The 26,714-nt window shown below is 46.1% G+C and overlaps 2 protein-coding genes and 1 long non-coding RNA gene across 6 annotated transcripts in view; 1 reads left to right on the top strand and 2 right to left on the bottom strand.

The window, feature by feature from the left end:
- Window positions 1-10,190: 10,190 nt before the first annotated feature.
- Window positions 10,191-11,961, bottom strand: LOC123956008. Its single transcript, XR_006821486.1, has 2 exons — window positions 11,649-11,961; window positions 10,191-11,114 (listed from the first exon to the last, which is right to left on the bottom strand). It is a non-coding gene; the product is annotated as an uncharacterized LOC123956008 (long non-coding RNA).
- A 164-nt stretch (window positions 11,962-12,125) lies between these two features.
- Window positions 12,126-25,277, top strand: CHAMP1 (chromosome alignment maintaining phosphoprotein 1). Its single transcript, XM_046028220.1, has 3 exons — window positions 12,126-12,258; window positions 16,723-16,843; window positions 21,773-25,277. The coding sequence occupies exon 3, from the start codon at window positions 21,827-21,829 to the stop codon at window positions 24,269-24,271; it is 2,445 nt and encodes an 814-aa protein (XP_045884176.1). The 5' UTR covers window positions 12,126-12,258; window positions 16,723-16,843; window positions 21,773-21,826; the 3' UTR covers window positions 24,272-25,277.
- UPF3A (UPF3A regulator of nonsense mediated mRNA decay) overlaps window positions 19,506-26,714 on the bottom strand; it is a 34,240-nt gene continuing 27,031 nt past the window's right edge. Inside the window, exon 10 of one of the 4 annotated variants that reach the window (XM_046028233.1) lies at window positions 19,506-21,188. In XM_046028233.1, the coding sequence (XP_045884189.1) occupies window positions 21,175-21,188 (14 nt within the window). In that variant the 3' untranslated portion in view covers window positions 19,506-21,174. The other 3 variants (XM_046028226.1, XM_046028231.1, XM_046028227.1) reach the window with 3 other exon arrangements.

Here is a 26,714-nt window from a genome sequence, read left to right as displayed (position 1 = left end):
GTCTCCCGCAGGAGGTCGCCGCCCCCGCAGCCCCGCGGAGGGAACCCGCGTCCCCCCGGCCCCGCCTTTCCCCGCGGACGCGCCCTCCCGGCAGCCCTCCCGGATTCGCCGCCTTGTGCGGGACCCGCCACGCCGGGACAGGCCGGTGCTCCGACCCCGCGCGCCGCCGCCGACGGACACGGAGGGGACGCGCGGGGCCGAGCGGGCGGGGGGGGAGCGCGAGCCCGAGGGGGCCCGGACCGTCCGCGGAGCCGCAGGAGCCGCGACCCGGGCGCACCCGAGCCGGGACAGGGGGACCCGCAGCCCCGCGCGACCCCCGCGCCGCGCACAAACCCGCGGAGGCCGCACCGTCTACACTGCGCGCTGGTCCTCCGGGGCCTGCGAGCCCCGCCCTCGGCCGTCCGGCTCCGGCCGCTTCTGCTCACCTGCTGGGCCTGCTCCGGCGGGCATGAGGGTCCGGACTCCTGTCGGCGCGGACGCGGCCCTCCATCCTCCGCGGCCGGTCCTGAGGATCCGGGCTCCTGACTGTGGAGGAGGCTCGCGTCCTCCCGAAGCCTGCGCGTCCGCACAGCCGGTCCTGAGGCCTCGGGACTCCTGCGCGCGCCTGGAAAAGCGGCCTGAGCGCGCATGCCCAGCAACGGTCGCGGAGCTGGACGCCGGCGCCCCCTGCGGGCGGTGGGAGAGGTGCAGGATGCGGTGCAGGATGCGGTGCAGGATGCGGGGCGCTCAGTTCAGGGGAGGCGCCCGTCCCTGCTGGGTTCCAGCTGAATCCATTACATTTTGTAAATTCAAACTGAAATGGAGCCCAATTTTTTATCCTCTGACTTCTCCAGAAATAGAAACACTTGATTAGAAACCATAAAGAATTAGGTGAAATGCAGACACAAGCTTTACAACTTACATCAAAATTCATTCAAAATTGTAGATAAATTTAAAATGTAAACCTATCAAAATATCAAAAAGAAAACATAAAAGAAAATCCACATGGCCTTGAGTTTGGTGATGAGTTTTAACACACAACACCAAAAGCCAATCCACAAAAGAAAAAAATTGATAACATGAACTTCCTAAAATTAAAACTTCTGTTCTGGGAAGGACCTTGCTCAGAAAACCGAAAGACAAGCTACAAACTGGGAGGAAATGTTTGCAAAACACATATCTGGTAAAAGATTTGCACTCAAACTATACAAAAAACTATCAGAACTCAACAATAAGGAAATAAGCACCCTGACTGATAATGGGTAAGGATCTGATATACAGATACAAAATAAGCATACAAAAATATGCTCGACCTCATCATTAGGGAAGAACAAGTTTAAACAACAGTGACAGAGCACTGCACACCTATTACAAATGCTAAATTCCAAAAACAAGAATATCAGTTGCTGGAAAGTGAGGAATGGCAGCAATTGTTCCCTTCAGAAGACAGTTTGGGACAGTTTTTCCAAACCTAAATAAGTCTCATGTTAAGATCCAGCAATCGCACTTCTAGTGCGACTAGTCAACTGCTTTGAAAAACTATTTCCAAACAAACACTCACATGCAGTTATCCGCAGTAGCTCTATTCATAATGGTTACAAACTTAAAGAAGCCAGGATGTCTTTCCATAAATGAATCCATAAGGAAACTGAGTGCATCCATGTGAAGCAAGCAGAATATGCCAACCAAAATATGCCTCTTTGGCACAAGCGTTATTTGGGCTGATTAATTTTAAGAAATAGCAAACATGAGAGAATCTTTGAAAACTGGGTAAAAGTTGTCATTTGGTGAGTGAAATGTACACTTACAAAGGAAATCTCCATTTCAAAGCCTGTCTCCCTCTGTATCAGGAACGGAATGACTAAATCTTGGACTCTTAGCAAAAGAGAAGGCACAGACTTAAATCTGTGTAACAACCATACCCTCGTTTACAGTGCTCACCTGGTAACATCCCTTACCCGATCTCCCCCCCACCCAAAATCTGTTCGTTAGCTGAAGATGGCATTTAGAGTGATGGCTGGGCCACTTCACAGAGTTACTCTGTTTTCCTGGGTATCTCCCATGAGTACAGGATGTATGCATGATATTAAACTTTGACTTGCATTTCTCCTGTTAATCTATTCAGCAATAAAAAGAAATGACCATCACTCCATACAATGACATGGATGAACTTTACATGTATTTTTCTAAGTGAAAGAATCCAGCCTGAAAAGCTACACACAAGTGACCCCATTTGTAGGAGAGTCTGGAAAAGCCAAAATTTGAGATGATAAAAAGATCAAGGGGTGAATTCCATGATATTTTAATGATTTACACCTGCCACCATGCGTTTGTCAAAACTCTAACATCTTGGGGCACTTGGATGGCTCAGTCAGGGGAGCATGAAAGTCTTCATTTGGGGGTTCTGAGTTCAAGCCCCATGTTGGCTATTTTTAAAAATAAAATATATTGAAAACATGAACAAACATGTTTACATCCCCAAGAAAAAATCATAATCTATTGAAATTAAGTTATTTAGGATGTAGGAATGTAACAGGATGGTGTAGGAGCCAAAGGCAGGCTCCCCAAATGTGTCACTTTGGCATATAGATCATTTTAAATAAAAGTTACTTAAAAGACAATCTAGGGCGCTTGGGTGGCTCAGTGGGTTAAGCCGCTGCCTTCGGCTCAGGTCATGATCTCAGAGTCCTGGGATCGAGTCCCATATCGGGATCTCTGCTCAGCAGGGAGCCTGCTTCCCTCTCTCTCTCCCTCTGCCTACTTGTGATCTCTCTCTCGCTGTCAAATAAATAAATAAAATCTTTAAAAAAAAAAAAAAAAAGACAATCTATGCCATGAGGACACTTGGACGCTCCTCTATCCCCCTGGAAGCAGGAAATCAATCTCCACGTGAAGATCTCTCTGTACTAGGAGGTAAAAAGACTTACTAATCACTAGAGATAGGCAATTTAGAGCCCAGAAGCCTGCATAAACAACTCTTCCTACTTTTTTACTAATTCACTACCCCAGTCAGAATTCTGTTTAGAACTCCTTACTAATGGAAACTCCCAAGGTTGTTTTCTTTCTTCTGGGAATTCCTCACAGATTTATTTTCTCTTTGTCCACAAAATATAAAACGTGCCTGCTTTGGTCATTTAATCATGTGTACATGATTAAACTGTGTGGGTTTTTATTTTCTGCTGTTAATCTGCTTCATGTCAATGAATAATTCCCAATCCAGCGGAAAGAACCTTGAAATGAGCAAAATCTCTTCTGCCCTTCAGTGGAATACAGAATATGACAGATGATATAACTGTACTGGAAATGTCTGAAAAAGACTCACTGTTGGTGGTATGGCAAAAGATGCTGACCTAAATTAACCTTGGAAATGAGTGGAGTCTGTAGACTAAAGGAAAAATGTACTGTATATACACAGTGAACTCTATTTCATAAAATTCTTTCCCATCGGTTTGGTAGCTAACAGTTCTGGAAATACCACATGCGTCAGGAATGGAGCAATGAATTAAATACGTGGCAGGTGGTGCGAGCCAATGGTCACAACTGGAGTAGAAAGTTACAGATCAGCAAAGGGAGAAGGTCACAATATGACCAGGTTGGAGACATCAGCATGAACTTGTCTTTGGCTTAATATGGATACAGGCAGTACCGCATAGAAATCTTTAAGGACGTGTGTTTACATAGGTTGGAATACATGCATATATGCCTTGCATCGTCTGCTGAGCACAATCAGTTCCCACAGGTAAGATTTTAAACCATTCTCTAATAAAAGGAGCCAGAGCTCCTGGAAGAAACTGCTGACACTAGGACTGAGACAGTGAATGTAGGAGCCAGGATAATTTTGAAGTTTCAGAAACTAAGGAAGTACCAAGAAAAACCCTACAAGGATGGAGTGATGTGCACAGAAAACAGGAGCCAATGGGAAGCACCGGTAAAAATAAATGATTTGTTAAAAAGAAAGCACAGGCCCAAAATGGAGTCACTTATGTTAAAAAGACTCAGGTCAGCAAACGAGGACTTACTACTAACCCAACTATAGTTTCACACACCCCACACAACCATGTAAACTTTAACCAGCCAACTGAATAGTCCCTTCTGTTCCCCTTAGGAGAGCAACCTTACCTAAAACAATGCATCTTTTGCTAATGATTTCCTTTCTTCAATCCTGTCTGCTTTTATTTTTTTTATTTTTATTTTTCTTTATTTAATCTTATTATTTTCTTTTTTTTTAATGTTATTTTTTCAGTGTTCCAAGATTCATTGTTTATGCACCACACCCAGTGCTCCTTAATACCCACCACCAGGCCAACCAAACCCCCACACCCTTCCCTTCCAAAACCCTCAGTTTGTTTCTCAGAGTCCACAGTTTCTCATGGTTTGTCTCCCCCTCCAATTTTCCCCAGCTCACTTCGCTCCTTCTCCTAATGTCCTCTGTGTTATTCCTTATCCCCACAAGTAAGTGAAACCATATGATACTTGACTCTCTCTGCTTATTTCACTCAGCATAATCTCTTCCAGTCCCATTATGTTAATACAAAAGTTGGGTATTCATCCTTTCTGATGGAGGTGTAATATTCCATTGTACATATGAACCATGTCTACTCATCTGTTGAAGGGGATCTTGGCTCTTTCCAAGTTTGGGGATTGTGGACATTGCTGCTATGAACATTGGCGTATAGATGGCCCTTCTTTTCACTACATCTGTATCTTTGGGGTAAATACCCAGTAGTGCAATTGCAGGGTCATAGGGTAGCTCTATTTTTAACTTCTTAAGGAATCTCCACACTGTTTTCCAAAGTGGCTGCACCAACTTGCATTCTCACCAATGGTATAAGAGGGTTCCCCTTTCTCCACATCCTCTCCAACGCTTGTTTCCTTTTCATCAAGATAAACAGCTTCTGCACGGTAAAGGAAACAGTCAACAAAACAAAGAGGCAACCCACAGAATGGGAGAAGATATTTGCAAATGACACTACAGACAAAGGGCTGATATCCAAGATCCTTAAAGAACTCCTCAAACTCAACACTCAAAAAACAGATAATCATGAGGCGCCTGGGTGGCTCAGTTGGTTAAGCCTCTGCCTTCAGATCAGGTCATGATCTCAGGGTCCTGGTATCAAGCCCCACATCAGACTCTCTGTTCAGCAAGGAGCCTGCTTCCCTCTCTCTCTGTGTGTGCCTCTCTGCCTACTTGTGATCTCACTCTCTCTGTCAAATAAATAAATAAAATCTTAAAAAAAAAAAAAAAAAAAAAAAAAACCAGATAATCATGTCAAAAAAAATGGGCAGAAGACATGAACAGACACTTCTCCAAAGAAGATATACAAATGGCTAACAGACACATGAAAAAATGTTCATCATCATTAGCCATCAGGGAGATTCAAATCAAAACCATGTTGAGATACCACCCTCTCTGCTTTTAAAAGCTTTCCTTCCATGCAGGGCAAAGGAGGTCCTTTCTATTTGCTAGATGGGATGCTGCCCGATTGTTCAATAAAGCCAATGTGATCTTTTAAATTACTCAGTTGTATGTTTTTATTAATAGGTTACACAGTATTTTTTTTCACAATTGGGGTTGAATAAACCTAACAGAATTCCAAATAATAGATATAGACACTGTCAAGACCTGTCAAGGAGGAGAAACTAACTCCCCTCTCCTAAAGTGTGTGAGCTCCACACAGTGTCTTCCTGCTCACAAAGACACACCATACACACATGGGAGAGAGTAACTTCATGGTGGGGAAGCATGACCAACACTACCTCAGCCAGATGACCAGTGTTAACGCAGACAGTGACAAGTGTTCCCCTGTTCTACAGTGATGACAGAGCACTTTATCTCTATGATCTGCTTCTTCAAAACCTACAACCCCAGTCTAACCATGAGAAAAACAAGTAAATCCCAATGTAGGTCTATGTACAAAATGCCTGACCAGTCCTCCTCAACATGGCCAAAGTCAGTGAAACAAGACAAGTCTGAGGGACTGTTCCTGCCAAGAAAAGCCTAAAGAGACGTGATGTCAAGTGGTGCCCTGCATGGGATCCTGCATGGAAGCTGGAAAATGTAGAACAGAAGGAACCTGAATAAAGTATGGACTTTAGTAAATAATAACGTATCAATATTTGTTCATTAATTGTGAAAATTCTGATGAAAAATAGAGAGGGTGGGAGAGATGGCGTAGCTGGGTGATGGATATTGGGGCAGGTATATACTATGGCAGGTGCTGTGAATTGTGGAACTGATGAATCACAGACCTGTATCCCTGAAACAGATAATACATTATATGTAAAGATTCATCCATGTTAAGAAAATAGAAAGAGAGGGGCGCCTGGGTGGCTCAGTGGGTTAAAGCCTCGGCCTTTGGCTCGGGTCATGATCCCAGGGTCCTGGGATCAAGCCCCACATCAGGCTCAGCAGGGACCCTGTTTTTTCTCTCTCTCTCTGCCTACCTCTCTGCCTACTTGTGATCTCTGTCTGTCAAATAAATAAATAAAATCTTTAAAAAAAAAAAGAAAATAGAGAGTAGAAATTAAAGGTCAAATAAGAGAAACTTATTGCATCGGACAGGGAGCCTAGAAGAAATGGGTAATTTCCTAATAAAAATGCACATTAACAAAATGGACCCTGAAATAAGGAAAAAGCAGACCAACTAACCATCCAGGGGCCTCTCCCTCCTGCTGGTTCTCTCCTCACTGTTCTGGGGTTTTTCTCTCCTGGGACAGAGAAGGAACAGGGACAGAACCGTTCCAGAGTTCCCCTGAGGCCTGACCCCACTGTCTTTTCTTGCCCCAGCCATGGCCTGACCAGTGAGAACACCGTGCATGGGAAGTCTTGGATTGTCAATCCTGATGCGTAAATTAGCACTTTTTGAATGGCAAGGGACTGGACACACCAAAGTACAATAAATCAGTATTTTTTAATAGTAAAAATACAGTAATACTTGCAAGAGACAAGTTAAGAATGGGTTTGGACCTGGCAGGCCCAGGGGCTCACAAACTCACAGTGTGAGCTGGACCCTCTCCAACCCTCCATCCTGCTAAGTGCTCTGGAGAGGCCCCATTCACAGGCACAGTCTCTCTCACTGCATCTGGGACCTCCCACAACTCCAGGCTGACATCCATCCATTCTACTGAGAAGGGTTTCCCTCTCTTGGGTTCCATGAAAAGTCATGGCTTTAAGTGTTTTTGGCCTGACTTGATTCACACTCTCATCCTTGAAGCCATCAGAGCACCCAAAGGACAGAGCACAGGGCTGGGTATACTTGGATCATATGTCTATCTCTGAGGTGGGTGGAATGTGGGGTCTGCCCTCTGGAACTGTTTGGATGGGAGGCAGGTAAGATGTGGTTCCCAAAGGGAAGCTGAGATGCTGGATTTGGACATGAGAACAGATGCTGGGCTGGAAAAGCAGTAGATTCCACATCACTGGCGGGTGACTCCACAGCTGTGGAATCTGAAGCCCAGGGAAGGAAGGGGTGCACTTAGGGTCAGGGGTTGCAGCCGCCCATCCAGTACTCTTCCTGTCCTCCCATGATGGCAAGACTCTCTTCCAACTGCTGAAAAAACAACTTTGCTGTTGGTGGGAAACTCAAGGCTCCTGCCCTGGGCATTGGGTCCTTGCATCTCAGAGACTGGAAGGCACACAGACCTCATTCATGTCCCTGGGAGGAGGGAGCACAAGACTCACATCCGCCCCCCCTCCCCCACATTAATCTCCCATCCCCAAAGAACACACTGGCTCATTTTCCAGTCTCTTCTCTCTCCTTTACAGAGTAGAGACCAAATGTGAGGATGGTAAGGAAATTACTGCTCAGTGAAGCCGTGGAAGACTCAAGATTGTTCCACAGCACGAAATTCACACTTGGCAGGCCTTCTACGGTCATGCATGTGGCTGTCCAAGACCATGCAGCCTTACCCAGAAACTGCCCACTGGGAGACACTGGGAGATTCTCCTATATCCTTAATTCCTAACAAACATGCACATCAAATATTTACATTATAACCAGAGGCCAAAGGACTGCAGGGCCAGTGTGCTGTGCGGCTGTTGGAGCCACAGGTCACATTCAAAGTCTGGAGGGTTATTACTCTTAGAATGCTGGGAGGCCATGAAGGAGGAGTTGCTTGTCTCAACCACAGACATTGGGAATGGAAACATCCCCAGGGGCTCTCTACAATGCCTTTTAAACTTTTAAACTGCCAAGAGCACAGTCAGCTCAGTGAATGATCATGGGGGTTATCAGGACCTAAACTGGAGGACCAGAGATCCTATCTGGATGGTCAGAGGCCAAAGACAGTCTTGAGACCTAACTGCCTACTGCTATTACTTGTGTGGGACAAAGGATCCAGCTGGTGCCAGGAGGGCACCTCCAGCTCACAAGAGGGCTGTACATGGGGGCAGTAGGCCACTGCAGCCAGTCATACATAAGCCCGTATGTGTCTACTGAGTGCCCATGCGGGTCAGGGCCACGCTGAAACCTGGGGCTGCCCAGGCAGAGTGGGGCCAGTGGCACCCTCCCCGGGTGAGAGGGTAGAACCCCGCTTAACCTCTAAGGCTTTCCACACCCTTGACTGCGGTTGAGTTGGATCTGAAATAGTCAGTGACCAGACAGACCTCTCACACTTCTCCTGTCAATACCCGGGAGTGAGGGGCTGAAGACCAATGCTCCAACTCAGTATCTGATGCACATGTGACCCTGGGTGACTCCTGCCCAACCAGGAGGGCCAGAGAGATGGGGAGAGGGTGAAGAAAGCCAGTTATGCTAACCCTGCCCCTGCCCCTGATCTCCAGCCTGGCCCTGACCCTAACCCATAAACCAAAAAATCCTAACCCTAAATCTTAACATTTTGTTTACACATTCACCACATAATGGACATTTGCACAGTTTCTACATTTTGGCTTTTGTTAACATTGCTAGGGGTTAGGGGTTCCAGGTTCAGGGCTTGGGTTTGGATTTGGGCATCAGGGGTTTTGGTTTGCAGCTCAAAATTCATGACTAGAGGTTTAGAATGGGGTTTGGGCTCAGGGTTCAGGATTCAGGTTAAAGGTTAGGGTAAAGGTTAGAGGTTACAAATTTTCTTCGGTTTGTCGTGACAGATAAAAAATTTCTTCCTAAAGTCTAAATCTGAAATCTATTTACTCTGGGTGCCATGAGCAGGTTCAGAATTAGGGTCCCAATAACTCCCTACCAAAAGTGTCCTGATGCTCACCTGCCAGGTACACAGAGGCTGCCTCTTCTCTCAAACACACCTGTTACAGAGAGGGATGAGCGGATGCTAAACCCGGCATCATTGTGTGATTCATGGAGGTGTGGAACCAAAACCAGGACTCGTGGAATATGAAACAGGAGACAGATAATTCATGGACTCTATTCTTTCACAATAACAAAGATCAAGTTTAGCTCCCAACAGAATCTGACCATGTTTCTCAGGAAGGACTATGGTACTATTGATGAAAATGAAGAAACCCTTTTAAAAATCTTTCAAAAGAAAGAAAAAGTTTTATTTGAGCCCAAGTTAGGACAGCTGCCAAGCATATACAATCTTCACAAAGAAGAGAGTGCTGGGCGGGGAGGGGGAGGAATATTTGGTGTGGGGTCACATGGTTTTTACATAGTTACAAATCATCATGACCAAGGACATGCCAGACAGTTTTATCTTTATCTTATGTTTTTAGTATATGCCAGATTGTGTGACTTTAATTTTATGGGAACCAGGGAAGTTCTTTTTCTTATCTTGTGCTCAGAATGCTCCTTTTTGGCTTTTTGTTTGTTTTGTTAGTCTGATGAAGCAGATGTATCATGTGTGTTCAGGGCAGAAATAGAGCCCATGCTTTGAAGTTCCACTAAGTCATTTCGACCTTGGTAAATGTGAAAGTGTAGCTTCTCTGGTAGTCCAAGATCAAGGCCCACAAACATTTAAAAGGAAATTTTCCTTTATCATTAATCACTACTTGTACCAAAAGAGGGTCGCCTCCCCCCCCACTCCGCCTCGCCTTAAACTAAGAATCACAGGAGGATACTTCTTTTGTTGTCAAAAATAAAATTTTATTGGGCGCCTGGGTGGCTCAGTTGGTTAAGCAACTGCCTTCAGCTTAGGTCAAGATCCTGGACTCCCAGGATCAACCCCATAACCGGCTCTCAGCTCCGTGGGAAGTCTGACCTTCTCCCCGCTCATGCTCTCATGCTTGCTCTCTCAAATAAAGAACAAAAAAAGAAAACTTAAAAGAAAATAAATAAAATTTTATTAATAATAATTAGATGCCGGTATACAGTTTGTGGGGGTGTCACCAACATTTTCAATATGCAAATACGTACAATGCAGGTAATGGTGTAACACAGCGTCACTGGAGTACCAACTGCAAGGAGGGCTAAGAGAAGTAATAAAAATATACTTACCCGTACACTCAACAAAGCACGTTTATGGGCATATTCTTCATCTGTGAAGTCACACACAGTGAAATGACAGACTCCTAGGTGACCTGGAGATCCAGGTTGGCCGGGGCTGCACACCCCACCCCCTACTGCCCACACCCCCTTACCTGATCCACTCCAGACCGGTTTCCACTGTGTTGGTTCTCAGCCACTGTCTCTACGGGACATGTCATACAAGCCAACACCTGGGACCTACTCCACACTATAAATTAATAATCATTTCACCAACCTCCAGACATCCCCACGCCATCCCCACCAGCAAAGGTTCCTCTGCTCTGGGCACTGGGGGACGGAGCCCTGGGAGGCTCTCTGCGGTGTGGAGGAGGCCTTGCTGCTCCCAGACTCCGAGGCCAGCCCTCCAGGAAAGGGCTTTTAGTGGGGTTCCAGCTCGCTCGCCTTGTCCGCCTGTGGCAACCCCACGGGAGTGCTATCCGTTAAATGACCTCGGAGGCTTCGGGGTTTCAAAAGTGCTTTCTGGCTCATTCAATACGACGATCAGCTGCAGCTTGGGAACTCACTGTCGCTGTCATGGCCAGTGATGCTCAGGAACGTGAGTGCGTGTGCGGGTTTGAGGCCGCCCTCACTCTGTGGCCGCAGGAATTAAGTAGAACACACCTCGTGACTGCAGAACTTTGGTTTAACTGGTGCCAAACAGCCCGAGATGATCAAAAAGCAGCGTGTCTGCTTGTCACACTCTTCGCCTCTTTCTCTCTAGAGTCGATTAGGTATCGTTAAAATGCACCACGGCACCGTGCGCCACCAGGCCCAACAGAGAGCCCCGAAAACACTTCCAAGAAGCCTTCCCTCCTCTGCTGCCGTCTGGGAGCAAGACCCGACCCGCCTCGAGCACGCAACCACCTCCCCGAGCTCAGCTCGTTCCCAAGTCCCGCGTCCCCTTGCCCCACCCCCAGCCCTTCCGAAGTCCGCACGTCTCTCCCGCGCCCGCTCCACTCCCGGGGAAGCGGCAACCGTGCGGTCACCGGGGTGCACGGGACAAGGCCTGCGGCCCGAGGGCGGCCCCGGGTCCCCAGTCGTCCAGGACACACGTCCAGAGCCCCCCGGCCCTGCGAACCAGCACGTCAGCCCGGGCCGCGGCTGCACCACGAACTCCGGTCCCCGCAGGCCGGTTCGGCGGTGCCACCCGCGCTCTAGACCCTGAGAAGCAGCCGGCGGCCTCAGCAAGGAGAGACGCGCCTCCCCGAGGCCTCCTCCCGGGCTTCGAAGTTCCTGTCGCCTCCAACTCACCGGACAGCGAGAAAAGCGATCCTCCCGCCGGCCAGGCCGCCGCTCGCGACCGCAGAGAAGGCCGACGCGCAAACCGCTCCACACCAAGCCCCGCGGCGCGGCGGCCGCCCGGAGACGGAGAGGCGCGGCCTCCTAGCTACGTCGGCCATGCGCTCCCCCCGAACCCGCCCTCGGGGACTGGAGAGCTTCCTCCGCGGCCGCGCTCCAGCGGGGCGACAGCCCCTCGCCGTCCGCGCCGCTCAAAGACAGCCGCCCCCGGGCTCAGCCCCGGTCCGCACCCGGGTACTTCGGGGGCTGGCGGGACGAGTCACGTCACTTCCGGAGGCAGGGCGGGCCGCTCGACACGCTGGCGTACTTCCGGCAAAGCGGCGCCCGGCGATCAGCAACCTGATTGGGCCGCGCCGAAGGCCGCGGGACGCCAAACTCGCTTCCCATCAGCCCCCGCCGGCCCGTCCGGCGGCCGCGCGCACGCCCGCGCGCCCGCAGCCCGCGCCTGCGCCGCGCAGTCACTGGGGAGGCCGCCGTGCCGCCGGGCCTCGCGGAGCAGCCGGGGACCGCGAGCGCGGCTCCCGCCGTCCTTCCCGTGTGTGGACGCCGCCGCGGCCCACCGGTGAGGAGCAGGGCGGGCGGGCAGGGGCGTCGCGCGGGCCGGGGCGTCCCGCAGGCCCGGGTCTGAGGAGGCCCGCGTCGGGCGTGCACGGAGGAGCAGGCCTGCGCCGGGTCCGCCGCGGGGTGGGCCTCGGGGCGGGGGGCGGGGGGCGAGCCGCGCGTCGTCTGCGGGAGGCGGGAAGCACCGTGCGGGACGCCACGGGGAGGTCGGAGCTGGCTCCTCGAGGGAGGCGCTCGTTCCGCTTCAGTCCGGCGCGGGGTTTTCGCCGCCCCTCGTCGGCGTGGGCTTTTGTCATTGTTGCTGCTTGGAAGCGAGCTGGGCAGCCGGCGTAGGAGACCCGAAACCCTGCAGCCGGCCAGGGGCTGGCGTCCGGATTAGGGGTCCGCCGGCTCGCAAACGGGTCTCCTCCACCGAAGGCATCCGGACGGCCCGTGAGCACATCGCAGGCCGCGCATCAGCCGTCGGAGTCCGGGCGGTAACACCCGAGCGAGGTACCGCTCCACACCCGCGGGGGTGGCTGCGAGCAGAGACAGGTCACAGGTGTTGGGGAGGGCGCGGGGCGCGTGGCCGGCGGCCGCGAAGAGCGCTGCAGCAGGTGACTGTGGAAAAGCGGGTCGTGGTTCCTCCGATTTCAGCGCAGAGCTACGTAGGATCCAGCAATTCCGCTCCCGGTTTTGAGCTCCTGGGTTGAGAGCAGGACTCGGAGCGTTCGTCGTCCGCCAGTGCAGCCAGCAGCTCCGAATGCATTCAGCAGATGGACGGAAAGTAAATTCTGCTTGCACCGTGGGGTGGGGCTCATCCTTCCAAAGGAATAGGATTCGGGCGCCTGGGTGGCGGCTCCGTTGGTTACTGCCTCGGCTCAGGTCGTGATCCCAGAGTCCTGGGATCGAGTCTCGCATCGGCCTCCCAGCTCCGCAGGGGGAAAGGACCTTCTCCCCTCTCGTGCTCTCTCAAATAAAATCTTTAAAAAAGAATACGATTCTAATGCATGCTGTGGTATAGACGTTGGACGTGAAGTAAGCCAGAATGCAGGACAAATGTGTGACCCCCCATTCACGGGGACAGAGAATGGCATAGAGATTACCAGGGGCCAGTGGGAGTATGGGAATGGGGCGATCTTGTTGAATGGGTACAGAGTTTCTGTTTCTGGTGATGAGAAGTTCTGGAAATGGATAATGGGGTTAGTTGTACAGCATTGTGATATACTGTAGCTCTAAATTGTGCATTTGAAAATTGGTAGAATGGTAAATTTTGTTGTATTTTACCATAATTTTTTTAAGATTTTATTTATTTATTTGACAGAGAGAGACACAGCGAGAGAGGGGACACAAACAGGGGGAGTGGGAGAGGGAGAAGCAGGCTTCCGGCAGAGCAGAGAGCCCAGTGCAGGGCTCCATCCCAGGACCTGGGCTGGACCCAGGTTCTCCATCCCTGAGACCATGACCTGAGCTGAAGACAGACGTTTAACAACTGAGCCACCCAGGCACCCCTATTTTACCATAATTGTGGAAATACACGGGGGGAAGCTCCTGGGTGGCTCAGTCAGTTGAACCTCTGACTCTTGGTTTCTACTCAGGTCAGGATCTCGGGGTGGTGGGATCAAGCTCCACATCAGGCTCTGCGCTCAGTATGGAGTCTGCTTGTCCCTCTCCTTTTCTCTCTTTCTCAACTGAATACATAAAGTCTTAAAAGAGGGAGGCAGTCAAAACCAGAGACAATAAAAAGACCAGTGTTTATGAGGAGCACAGGCAATTGTTCTGGCTGTGAAATTATTCTGTTGCATTGTGTAATGCTGGGTATGGGACACTGCATTTGTGGAAACCCATAGGCTTGTGCAACAGGTAGAGTGATCCCCTAACTGAATTCTGCACTTCAGTAAATAGTAATATATCAGTATTTCTTCAGTTGTAACAAATGTACTAATACAGGATGTTAATAATAGGAAAAATGTGTGCAGAGGAGGAAAGACGGTAAATAAAGGTAGAGAGGTTTCCTTTCAATATTTTCTTTAACCTAAAACTAAAAAATAAAGCTTACTAATTTTTAGTGGTAAAGAGCAATGCTAGTGGGTATATGCTAGTTGAACCCAGTTAGCCTTAAACATGCTGTCCGTACTGAGTTTTATTTTTAAAAGCTAGAGCATCAGAAAGTTTTTAATGAGGACCAGGTGTTAGACTTTAAGGAAGCTGTTGATAGGTGTGATGTGGTGGTGGACTGGCAAACCACTTAGAACTTTTTTAGGGACAGCATATAGTCTGTAGAGGCAGAGGTAGGATCAGAGAAACTATTGTTAGTCTGGACTGTGTAGAGTTTACTTTTATATTTAGGCTTAAGAACTCTGAAATTTAGTGGGGGTTGGGGAATGGTAGGATCTTAAAGCTGGGAGGAATCTCAGTGTCTAGCCTTTACCCAGAAGCTGAATTCTGGACTCATTGTTTCAGCGTGCCCATGGGAAAGACCTCATGATGTTTCAGCAGAGATCCAGAATCAGGAAATCAGGATCTTCTGTGACTTCCTCTGACCCAACTGTTGTGATCTCAGGCACTTTTCTTCATCAGCATCAGTTTTCTCAGTTGTAAAGTGAAGAGTTCGGACTCAAGTCCCTTGAGGATCCTTTCAGTCCTGTACTGGCCACAGCCTTATAGTTACCAAGGGCTCCTACCTGGCAAAGCCCCTCATTCTAGTCCGTGATTGAGTAGTTTGTAAAACTTTATCTTGAGCTAGAATCTGTTTTCCTGCTAGTTTCCACTTGTTGCTTCTAGGACACATTACGTATTATCCACAGTTCTTCCACTTTTGAAGTTATCAGTTTCTTTACTCACAAAAGACATGTTTTTAAAGACTGGCTGCCATCCTGGCTACTTTCTTTTGCATGTTGCTTAGTGTTAGGAACTCTAAGTGTCCTTCCTGCCCAGAACTGGAGACAGTGATCCATTGGGACATTCTGTCCCGTGTAGACTGTGGAGTGCAGTTTTCTGTGAATTCATCTTCTTGATTTTGCCTGTTATACTGCCTTGTCAAGGTCTTATAGATTCCAGTGCATTAGCTTAGTCAAGATAAATTAGAACATAGATAATCTGGTCCTTTGTCAGAAGCTGATTATTTGCTTCATCTTGATCACTCTACTTAATGTCTAGGTTTGAATTTCCTCAGCTATGAATTGAAGTTTTGAAGTATGTGATCCCTGAAGTCTTTCTGCTCTAAATCCCAGTGATTTGAAAACTAGATGGTAGCTCAGGTCTCTTTTAGTTTTAAAATCCTGTGAATCTAAGGTCAGGTCTCCAGTCTTCATGATGGGATGTTTTAGAGGTAACAAACAGATACTTTCTGAGCATATTCCACGTGCCAGGGATGTGCAAGGGTTGCAGGGATGAATGGGTAGTCCCTGCCCTCTAAAGAGTACCAAAGAGTGATGCTACACTGTGGGTGTGCGCACAAAGAGGGTTGGGGGGGGGGGGCGGAGGGGGACGGTACAGGAAGCAGAGCATGTGAACCATTTTTTAAGAAGTAATTCTGTCTGAAGGATGGAGAGACTTGCCTGAGGGCTGGGTGGCAAGATGGGGAGTGTAGAGAAGAGGAAATGCCTGTGTGAAGGTCCAGAGGCTTGGTTTGTAATGGAATTGTAGGTGAATCAGTATTTAGAGAATGTGGTCCAGTCGGGGCCAGACAGATGGTAAAGAGCTCCATATGCTATGGTATTGGGGATACTTTGAGGAATTGTGGGTAGGCAAATGCCATAAGGTTTTTGTGTTTGGGACATGGCTAGAAACTGTATGGAGTGGATTGCAAGGAAGGGAGACTGGAGGCAGGGAGAGCACAGCTATCAGAATGACCACAGGTAGAGAAATGTGCCAGAACTTATCAGCAGAAGTGTGTTGTGAGCTAATACCTAGCTTGTTTGTGGCGAGTTTTCTTCCTTGCTCTTCACATTAAAAACTTACCCGGACCCTGATACTTTCTCTTTGAAATCCACGTGTGAAGAGGCTTGACTCCTTGAGTCGTCACTGAAGCACCACTCTCCTTCCTTGTTTCTCGAAGCCTCCTCCTTTGCCCTTTAGTCCTGTTGATTATCTTGTCCCTTTCTCACTGCCTGGTACTTTGCTGCCCTGCAGTGTAGTATGGATAATGGACAAAACATCAGCTGTTCCTGTAGGCTGTGGTCACAGCAGCAGTCTGCTGAGTGCTGTCCTGTCAGCCGAAGTAAAATAGTGGGTTTGAGAGTGCTGTGGTTACAGACAAGGACGTTAATTCCGTAGTAGATTTTAAAGTAGAGTTAGATGTGCTTGGTATCATGGGTAGTATCCGTGGTCATCTTTGGTATTATTTCATTAAAGCAAGTGGATTGGATCCCTGTTGCTGTCGCAGGGAGCAGGACAGTGAGAGAAATAGGCAGAATTCTTTTGCAGGGGTATAGATTAGCACAGAAATGTCGTTTTGATTACACTTCCTTTATTTTTTTTTCAGGTCCAACTCTCATCTTTGTTCTTCATGTACTACAGACTATTTTCTGTAGTTCACTCAGAAGCCATGTAGACTTGCCTGTCCTTTGAAGACATACTTTTAAGACTTCTAGGAAGATAAGCTGGTAAGTCTGGCAGAGAAAGGTCTGTTGTTCTTTATTTCTTTCCTGCTCTGAATGTACTTGTCCTGGATTTACAGTGTTATTCTTTTTTTTTTTTTTTTTAAGATTTTTATTTATTTATTTGACAGAGCCCGATGTGGGGCTTGATCTCTGGAACCTGAGACCATGACCTGAGCCAGATGCAGAGGCCTAACCCACTGAGCCACCCAGGCACCCCTATAGTGTTATTCTAACAATTTTCCATATGTTTTTATTTGCCTTTTAACATTTAGGACAATATTTTTAAGATGTGAACATTTTTTAAAAATGCTTATACTCAAGGAAGATGCGTGCGCTCATACATAACGGTACGTGAATGTGTGTTAGATATGCACATATATGATAGAGTTCAGGGTTTGAGAAGTGGATTTTGTACAATTCCTGTTTTTGTTTTTGTTTTAAGTAAGAGGTTATTAGGGCATGATAATGAGGCCTGGGAGTAGGCAGGTTTGGGTAGACTGGCCAGAAGAGTTGATGGCAGGAAGAGGAAATAGGGAGGGACAGGTGGGAGAGATGGAACACTGAAGTCTGAGGGGTCGTGGGGTTTAACACAGACTAGAGAGAACAGGATGGCTGAGGAACTGATTGAGTGGCACTAGATGAAGGGATGAGAAAGCTGATGATTCAGCAGATAGTAATTAAGAATGAAAGGAGTCAGTCCAGTCTGAGAAGCTGGGGTGGCTGGAGGCTGCAGGAGGCAAAAGCAGCAGGAATTAGCCTAAGTGATATTCATCAAAGAGTAATTTACAGGAGCAGCTGTAAAATGTGGGGTTAGTTTAGAATTTCCAGACAGGCAAGAAACAGATACAGCCAATGGAAAGTCGAAATAGGGAGAAACGGGGTAGAGCTTTGCCTACAGAAAGGAACCGTAACACCTGGGCAGCAGTCGGGATAGAGGGTGTGGCTGAAGAGGAGACCAGCTCTCGACTTGTTGCACTTCTAGAGAGGTCAATTTTTCATTCGGTAAGTTTGCCAGAAACACTTTTTTAAAACCTTCCTGATGATAGAATAGTGTGCTCAGCAATTTCTGTGGGAATAAAAGAAAATGCTTTACTCTTACAGTTCATAACCTGATCCCTATATTGTGCTTACTGGGCTTATTGATGACCCTCTGTTTTACACTTGATCTTAGCCAAAAGGCCGAGAAGCGATTGATGACCCTCTATTTTATCAGTTAGTATCGGTAAAAAGTTGATGAGTTAACATACAGGAAATGAAAAAAGTTGTTTTGTTGATGGGACTTTAAATTAGGCAAAGTGAGGAGAGAGGTCACTAAGTAAAAATACTTTCTCCTACTGTACACCAATTTGTTTGTTTGTTTCTTTTTAAGATCTCATTTATTTGGCAGAGAGGACAAACGGGGAATGGCAGGGAGAAACAGACCCCTGCTGAACAGAGAGCCCAACCTAAACCCTGGGATCATGACTTGAGCTGAAGGCAGCCACTTAAGTGGCTCGACTGAGCCACTCAAGTGCCCCTATACCCCACTTTCTTGAGAAGGTGGGAAAAGTCTCCATAGTTAACAGTTCATTTAAGCTTAAGAAACTCAAATCATGAAAGTACAAAGCCTCGCTTCCTATAGTGAGTAGGACTTGAGTATATTTCAGATGAGATACTGCATGTTGGTCAGCCAGAACTTTACCACGGTCATTGTGGAATATTTACTTACCAGAAAGTGAAGTATTTGTTAGATGCTACCCTTGTCGTTTCTAGTTTAAAAATCATAGCTGCCACTGAGGGCTCACCACGAGATACTGTTCTAAATATGCTACAGAATATTAACATCCATTGGAGAGTCCAGGAAACTGAAGCATAGAAAGATTCAGCAACTTAACAAAGCCATAGAAACAGGACTCACTCAGACCCAGCAAGCCTGAGGTCTTAGTCTCTGTGTTGTAATGTATTTGATGTAGGGCTTATTATAATATAATGATGTGGTTTAATATCTAATGTCCACCTTATTTAATAGGAACATCCCTTGACTGTTCATTATGGCCACTTATGGCCAGATGGGGTTATTGAGATATTGCAGCCTTTTCTTTTAACATTCTTCTAGTTTTATGAGACATTGGGCCTGAGGGGCATCATTAACCTACGTGTTCTTTCTACACGTTTTCCTCATCATGTTTTTAAGTTGAAGATTCTTTTCAGAGATTTTTCTTCGGTACTAAGTGATCATGTTGTTTTCTCAGTCTGTATAGCCCTAAAAACAATTTTCTAAAAGTCAGGATGGTTGCAGGGTAATTCAGAAGGGTCTACTACTTTCTGAAAAGCACTTGTTTCCTCGGCTGTCTTCTCACCTTGTTAAATTTAGACCGCTCCCCCAAAATGCAAATGATACACCATGATATGGGTGGTAGAAAACAGTATTGTCAATAACATCTTCAAAACAAGTTATCAAAATTAGAAATGTTAAATTTTTTAAGTTAGTATATTTTTTTTAAAAAAATTTGTTTATTTACAGCATAACAGTGTTCATTGTTTTGGCTTAAGTTAATATTTTTGAAATTATTAAAGCGGGAGCCGCTGAATATAAGTAAGTGTCTCTAGTCTTTACTGTATTTTGAGGAGCAGTAATGTGGAAGGAATACGTTTTAACCTTGTAATTACTATTAGCACAGAAGACAGTGCCTGCTCTTGGTGGTCGCTGATACTTTTGGTAAAGGATAGGACGTAATTTAATGAGGAAAGACTTTGTGATTCGCTTGGATAAACTCACTGTGTATGTTACAGAATCTCCTTTAGCACTTGTTGAGTTCCCATGCTGAGGGGAACATACCAGATGGAACCGGTAGAGAATCGAAGGGAGTCAGAGGTACCTGGCTGGCTCCGTTGGAAGAGTGTGGAAGAGTGTGAGCCCCATGTTGGGGATAGAGATTGCCTAAAAAAATTTAAAATAAAACAGAGTCCAGAATGGATTCCTAAACACAAGATTTAGTAATGCTAAAGGAACATTACAGATCAGTGAGAAAAAAGGTTGCAAAGACCACTGAACTCTCCATTTGGGGTGGAAAAAATAGGCCGCATCCCTGTCTCTTTTTACCAGATAGAGTCAAAGTACAGATGTAAAGGGGTACCTGGGCGGCTCAGTCGGTTAAGTGTCTGACTCTTGCTTGCAGCTCAGGGCATGATCCCAGGGCTGTGAGATTGATCCCCAAGTGGAGCTCTGCCACCCAGGGCATGGAGCCTGCTTAAGGTTCTCTCTCCCTCTGCCCCCCCAAAAATACAAATGTAAAAAGAATGGAATCCTCAAAATCATAGGAAAAAAAATATTGACTGATTTAAAAAGTAATGGAGCAGGAAAGCATAGTATATAACAGTCATAAGGAAAATACCTGTAAGTGTTTAATTTGTACATAAAGCAGCTGTGTGTGAAAAAAACACATGTATATGTACACACATACGCCATAAAGTCAAGAGACACGATAAACTAGGAAAGTTCTTAGAGTAAAGGGATGATTTCTTTTATGCAGGCTATTTACAGATACTTAAATGGACAAGGACATCCTACAAAAGAAATACACATGGCTAATAACGAGGGAAAATGTTCACTCTTTCTCGTTAAAGAAAAGCACCTTAAAATAATGCTGCAACTCCAGTTTTTACTTAGAAGATTAATAATGCTCAGTATTGATGAGGGAGTTGGGGAATTGTCCCTGGTAATACACCGGTGGTTGGTATGAAATAGTACTGTAACTTCTTGAGAATTTTATGAGATGTATCAATTTTAAATGTAAATCACCTTTGAACCAGGTAATTCACTTCTAGGAATTTTCCCTTCAGAAATACCCCCAATTCAAGATATGCAAGGAAATCTAGTGCTTATTCTCTATATAAGTAGAAACATACAAACTTGGCCTACTTTGGTTTCTAGAATCTCTGAAACCTTCTCCTCTTCTCGCCCTGAAGCCTCAGGAGCCTGGTCTTTCTCCAGAGCCACTTTCTCTTCCGTGAATGAAAGCAGTGTGTTTAATACCTCATTTGCATAGGATGTGTTTGTGCAAGATTGTGTATACATAGAACAAGTGATACTGTGTAAATATGTTGTTCTGCATAAATGACTACATTTTTAGCTGTGAGCTCCTGTACTTTTCATCACCCTCGAAGACTTGCTTGAACTTCTAATACTGGCAAGCAAGTTCCTGCCTCAAGGGTGTCCTCGATCCGAATTGCCCTTTGCTAGGCAAATAGCCTTTACATCACTCAGGATCTGTGCTTGAGCATCTTTCCTTGACAGCCGTCTGTGCACACTTGGCTTTGCACCTAATGTAAGCACCGCAGTATAAGACCTCTCTTTAAACCCACGTGCCTAGAAAAACAGGGCACAGAAAATAGTTCATTTATTAAATGAATAAATAAAATACTTGATACTAGAATGGATAAAACATTACAAAATGTGTTGATATTTTTAAAAAGTCATCTTTTCATGTTTTAGTTTTAGTTTAACAAATGCTTCTTGCTCAGCCTTAAATTGCCTACCTTTAATTTTGGTGTTGGCTAAGCTTTATATGCTGACAGCTACCTTGTTGATTCCGGGGTTCAGAGTCAAGGTGTAAGGCACATGCTAGGTGATTCTGGGGTCAGGCTTGTTTCACCGTTATAACCTGGGTGAGGCACCTCTCTGAACCTGTTTCTTCATCTACAAATAAAAATAATACTGAGTCATGGTTTTAGGAGGATTACATGAGATGATACCTCTAAAAGTCACAGTTCCTGGACTTCAGTTAAAGGTTAGTTCCATCTCTCCTTTCTCTTCAAAATCTTTATTGAGGTATCTGATAAATACACATGCCATTCCAGACTTAAAATTATGCAGTTATAGAATGGATAGAGAACAGTGTTTTTTTTCAAAGTTGTATTCCCTGAAAATAATTTGTTTCTGCTTTATTGCAGTACTGTTGAAAGGTTTTACAGAGTATAATCGTGTGTGTTGTGACAGAGAGAGAAATGGAAGTATTCCAGGAAATCCGTAAACCGTCATCACGTTTGGAGTGTGACCACTGCAGTTTCCGAGGCACAGATTATGAAAATGTGCAAATCCACATGGGCACCATCCATCCAGAATTTTGTGATGAAATGGATGCTGGTGGGTTAGGTAAAATGATATTTTACCAGAAGAGTGCGAAGCTATTCCACTGCCATAAGTGCTTCTTCACCAGCAAGATGTACTCCAATGTGTACTATCACATCACCTCTAAACATGCAGGCCCAGAGAAGTGGAATGAGAAACCCAAAAATCAGCTAAACAAAGAAACAGATCCTGGGAAAAGCCCTCCTCTTTCTGAACACCAAAAAACACTCTCTAATTCAGAACTCCCAAAACCCATACCTGCCCTTTCCATAGAAACACAGAAACTTGGCCCAATTTTATCTCCTGAATCCCCAAAACCTACACCTCTCACTTCCCTGGAGCCGCAGAAGCCTGGCGCTGTTGTTTCTCCTGAGCCACAGACACCTTCTCTTCCTTCAACTGAGCCTCCAAAATCTTCCTCTATTTCTTCTCCTGAACTTCCAAAATCAGTCTCTGTTGTTTCTGAGTCTCAGAAACCAGTCCCTGTTCCTTCTCCAGAACCACAGAAACTTGCCCCTATGTCTCCTGAGCCAGTAAAGGCCACTCTTACTAAACCCCAGAAACACTCCCATTTCCCAGAAACACTGGGGCCACCTTCAGGCTCCTCTCCAGAGTCACCAGTTTTGGCTGCTTCCCCTGACCCTTGGGGTCCATCCCCAACTGCGTCTCCAGAGTCTCGAAAACCAGCCCGGACTATCTCCCCTGAGCCAAGGAAGCCATCCCCATCGGGGTCTCCGGAGCCTTGGAAGCCATTCCCTGCTGTCTCTCCAGAGCCCAGAAGACCAGCCCCAGCCGTGTCACCAGGTTCTTGGAAGCCAGGGCCACCTGGATCCCCAAGGTCTTGGAAATCCAGTCCTTCAGCAGCATCAGGACCTTGGAAGCCAGCTAAACCGGCTCCGTCTGTGTCCCCTGGTCCTTGGAAGCCGATTCCTTCTATCTCACCTGGACCATGGAAACCAACTTCCTCTGTGTCCCCCGCATCCTGGAAGTCTTCGTCAGTCTCGCCTGGCTCCTGGAAGTCTCCCCCTGGGTCTCCTGAGTCGTGGAAGTCTGGCCCTCCAGAACTCCGAAAAACAACTCCCACCTTGTCACCTGAACATTGGAAGGCGGTTCCCTCAGTGTCCCCTGAGCTTCGTAAAGCAGGACCGCCCTTGTCTCCTGAGCTTCGCAAACCAGGCCCACCATTGTCCCCAGAGATCCGCAGTCCAGCGGGATCTCCAGAGCTCAGAAAACCTTCAGGGTCTCCGGAGCTTTGGAAGCTTTCTCCTGATCAGCGAAAAACTTCCCCTGCTTCACTTGACTTCCCCGAGTCCCAGAAAAGTTCCCGTGGTGGTTCCCCTGACCTCTGGAAGTCTTCCTTCTTTATTGAACCTCGGAAACCTTCTGGATCGTCTGAGTCCCCTAAGGCAACCTCCGATATATGGAAACCTGTTCTCTCTCTTGATACCGAACCTAGGAAACCCGCCCTGTTTTCTGAGCCCACCAAAACCGCCCCTCCAGCTTCTCCTGAACCACGAAAACGTGCTCTTTTTTCAGAGCCCCGGAAACATGCCCTTTTCCCTGAACTTCCCAAATCTGCTATCTTCTCAGAATCTCAGAAGGGAGTTGAGCTTGGTGATGAACTACAGACAGATGCCATAGATGATCAAAAGTGTGATATTTTGGTTCAGGAAGAACTACTAGCCACACCTAAGAAACTCTTAGATTCTGACACCTTATTTCCTTCCTCAAAGAAGCCCAAGAAAGACAACCAAGAGAACTCAGATGCTGAGCTGAGTAGCAGTGAGTATGTAAAAGCAGATTTAGATGTGCTAGACAGCAAGGGCCAAGAATCAAGCAGTGATCAAGAACAGGTTGATGTAGAATCTATTGATTTTAGTAAAGAGAACAAAATGGACATGACTAGTCCAGAGCAGTCCAAAAATGTCTTACAATTTACTGAAGAGAAAGAGGCTTTTATCTCTGAGGAAGAGATTGCAAAGTATATGAAGCGTGGAAAAGGAAAGTATTACTGCAAAATTTGTTGCTGTCGAGCTATGAAAAAAGGTGCAGTTTTGCACCATTTGGTTAATAAGCATAATGTTCATAGCCCTTACAAATGTACAATTTGTGGAAAGGCTTTCCTTTTGGAATCTCTCCTTAAAAATCATGTAGCAGCCCACGGGCAGAGTTTACTTAAATGTCCACGTTGTAATTTTGAATCAAATTTCCCAAGAGGCTTTAAGAAACATTTAACTCACTGTCAAAGCCGGCATAACGAGGAGGCAAATAAAAAGCTGACGGAAGCTCTTGAACAGCCGCTGGAGGAGCAGCAGATCTGACTTTTACACGTGGTGTGGGTGCGCGACCTACAGAGTTGTTCGTTGGAACTGTGAAGCACAGTGAAATAGCGTAGTAGTTGGATCAGTAGATGTGTATGCTGGGCGCCGTGTTTGTCTCAGTAGTGTTACAGAGAATGAACACTTGGTTCTTTTTCTCATGTCTCTGTGGCTATCTTGTAAGTCAATACATTTGTAACTTTATTCCAATGCATAAAATTTCTCTAATTTCTTTTGAATATATTTGAATAATATGAAGATATAGGAGGTCCACTCATCAAGAGCAAGTTGTACTCAACTCAAAACATCTAGTCAAAGTGTATCTTTTTGTGAAACTAACTTCAGACAGTGGAAATTATTAGTTGGAATGTTTAAGAATTAGGCATGAAGAATCTGAGAAATTTTTTTCTCTTCCATATATTTTCCGATCTTAAGTTCCTTTTTGAGCATATAAAGTTAGTTTACAAATCTTGAGCAGTTCTCGATGTCATGGAAAATCGGAGTCTCAGGGTTGCTGATTTTCTGCGAAAGGAGATGCTGAGTTTAAAAAGATTTGTAGCTTTCTCTAGGAAACTGAGAAAGATGAGTGTGACTTTTAGATCCTGTCCTTAGTTGTTTCCTTCTGAGTCTTCCATTCTGCACCGCCTTCCCCATGCCACCCGCTCCCGGGTCTGTCTCTCTGCTTCCCTGTGAGCTCACACCAACAGACGACCCTTAACCGCCGAATGTGTCGGAACTGCACTTCCTGCTCCTGGGCCCAACACGCCACCTAGGTGGGGTTGGGACTTGGTAATGGGTAGGACCTGAGCGTCTTCCAGATTCACAGTAGAAAATTTTGTAAGGAGACATTTCGTTTGAGAGTATGTCGATTGTATGTTTTCCACAGTTGTTGTCGTAAATACCTTGTGCCTGTTTGTGGATCATTTTGTTCTAAAATATTTTGTCAAATGTGTATCAACCAAATTAAACACAAAAGGCTTTCGTGTCAGCAGTACCCTTATGTGTGTGTTTTCTTTTGTGTCATTTTCTTTGTATGATACCGAGAGTCCGTGATTCTTTCCTCTTCCCCCTGTTCTCAGCATGCTGATTTTCCCATCTGGAGCAGCATTTTCTAGGCTGTGTTTTCTCAGTTCTGTGGTCGGGCACATGAGGGAAACACTACATTTTCTGGGAGATCCACATCCTGGCTGACTTGTAAAACCCATGTAAAGCATGCAGTGCCATAAGGATTCTCCTGTGCAGCCAGGGGCTGAGCTGTTCCCAGACGTTTTTGAACAGCAAGCACTTTTTTTCATAACATCCAAATTAATATGCCAATTGAGAAGACATTGTGTTTATAGAATCCTGGGAGGACGTTATAGGCTCCAGGTCGCACCTCTTTGGTGAGTAGTTGATGTCAGTTTACATTGGCCCCTTGAGAAAGTTTCCCGTACTGGAGTTTCCTTCTAGGCCAACAAGAAGGATAAGTAGGGTACCTTGGATAAGACAGCGGTCTTGTTCTCATCTAAACTGACTCAAAATGATGACGGGAAAAGACAAAGGTGTGCAGCACCCAGAAACCCTTTTGAAGCCTTTGGTCTCAAACCAACTGTTAAGTGTAACAGATTATTTTCCTTAGGACTTTGCACTTTTGGTGCAAACTTCTCACAGAACCCTTCCTAGACCTTTGCTCAAGGTGGAGCCAACCAGATCCCATGACTTGCCATCTTATGTGGGTTTTTCGTAATACAGAAGATACTATGCCAAAGTAGGAGATGGACGAATAGTTTTGGCCTTTGGTCAAGTCAGTGTGTTCTTGGCTCACCTCACTTACGGCTTTCCACTTTCTTCTCTTTTTACCTCAGGATCAAGATTACCCCACCCCTTTTTTTTAACCTTGGCAGTTTTGCCTCCTATACAGTAGCTTTAGTCAATGTGACCCTACCTACATTTTCATTTTCCTCTGTAATTCCAACTATTTTAAATGAGCTCAGTCCAGTGAGTTTTATAGAACATGAAAGGTTACTAGACGTCACTCAACGTTCATGCACCTGACACTTACATTTTAGGGGACCTATTGACTTAGCTGGGCTCTCTGTCTGTAGCAGAGACTGCTTTTAAGATTTTTTTTTACATTTTTAAGGTCTGCACCCAACGTCGGACTTGAGTCCACATCTCTGAGATCCAGAGCCTCGTGTTTTGCCAATTGAGCCAACCAGGCACCACACTCCTTTTGTTTTAATATTCGTGTGGCTTCTACAGCTCTGTCTTAGATGAAGACAGAAGGATGCTTACCAACTCAGATCTGAATTCATTTGGAATGAGAGTCAATGAAAATCTATTTTTGTACATAATCTTTTTAAAAATTAGAAAAAACTAAAAACCGTCTTAACCCTACCTGCAATTACTATTAAATTGTGGCATATTTCCTGTATTTTTCCTAAAAGCTTGAGTATTTTTATGTTTG

Source organism: Meles meles, chromosome 14 (genome assembly GCF_922984935.1).
Source record: "Meles meles chromosome 14, mMelMel3.1 paternal haplotype, whole genome shotgun sequence".
Classification (NCBI taxonomy): Eukaryota; Metazoa; Chordata; class Mammalia; order Carnivora; family Mustelidae; genus Meles; species Meles meles.
This window is presented reverse-complemented; position numbering and strand designations above follow the sequence as displayed.

Coding starts and splice junctions, on each gene's coding strand:
- CHAMP1 (XM_046028220.1), top strand. CDS start 21,827: ATGGAAGTATTCCAGGAAATCCGTAAACCGTCATCACGTTTGGAGTGT.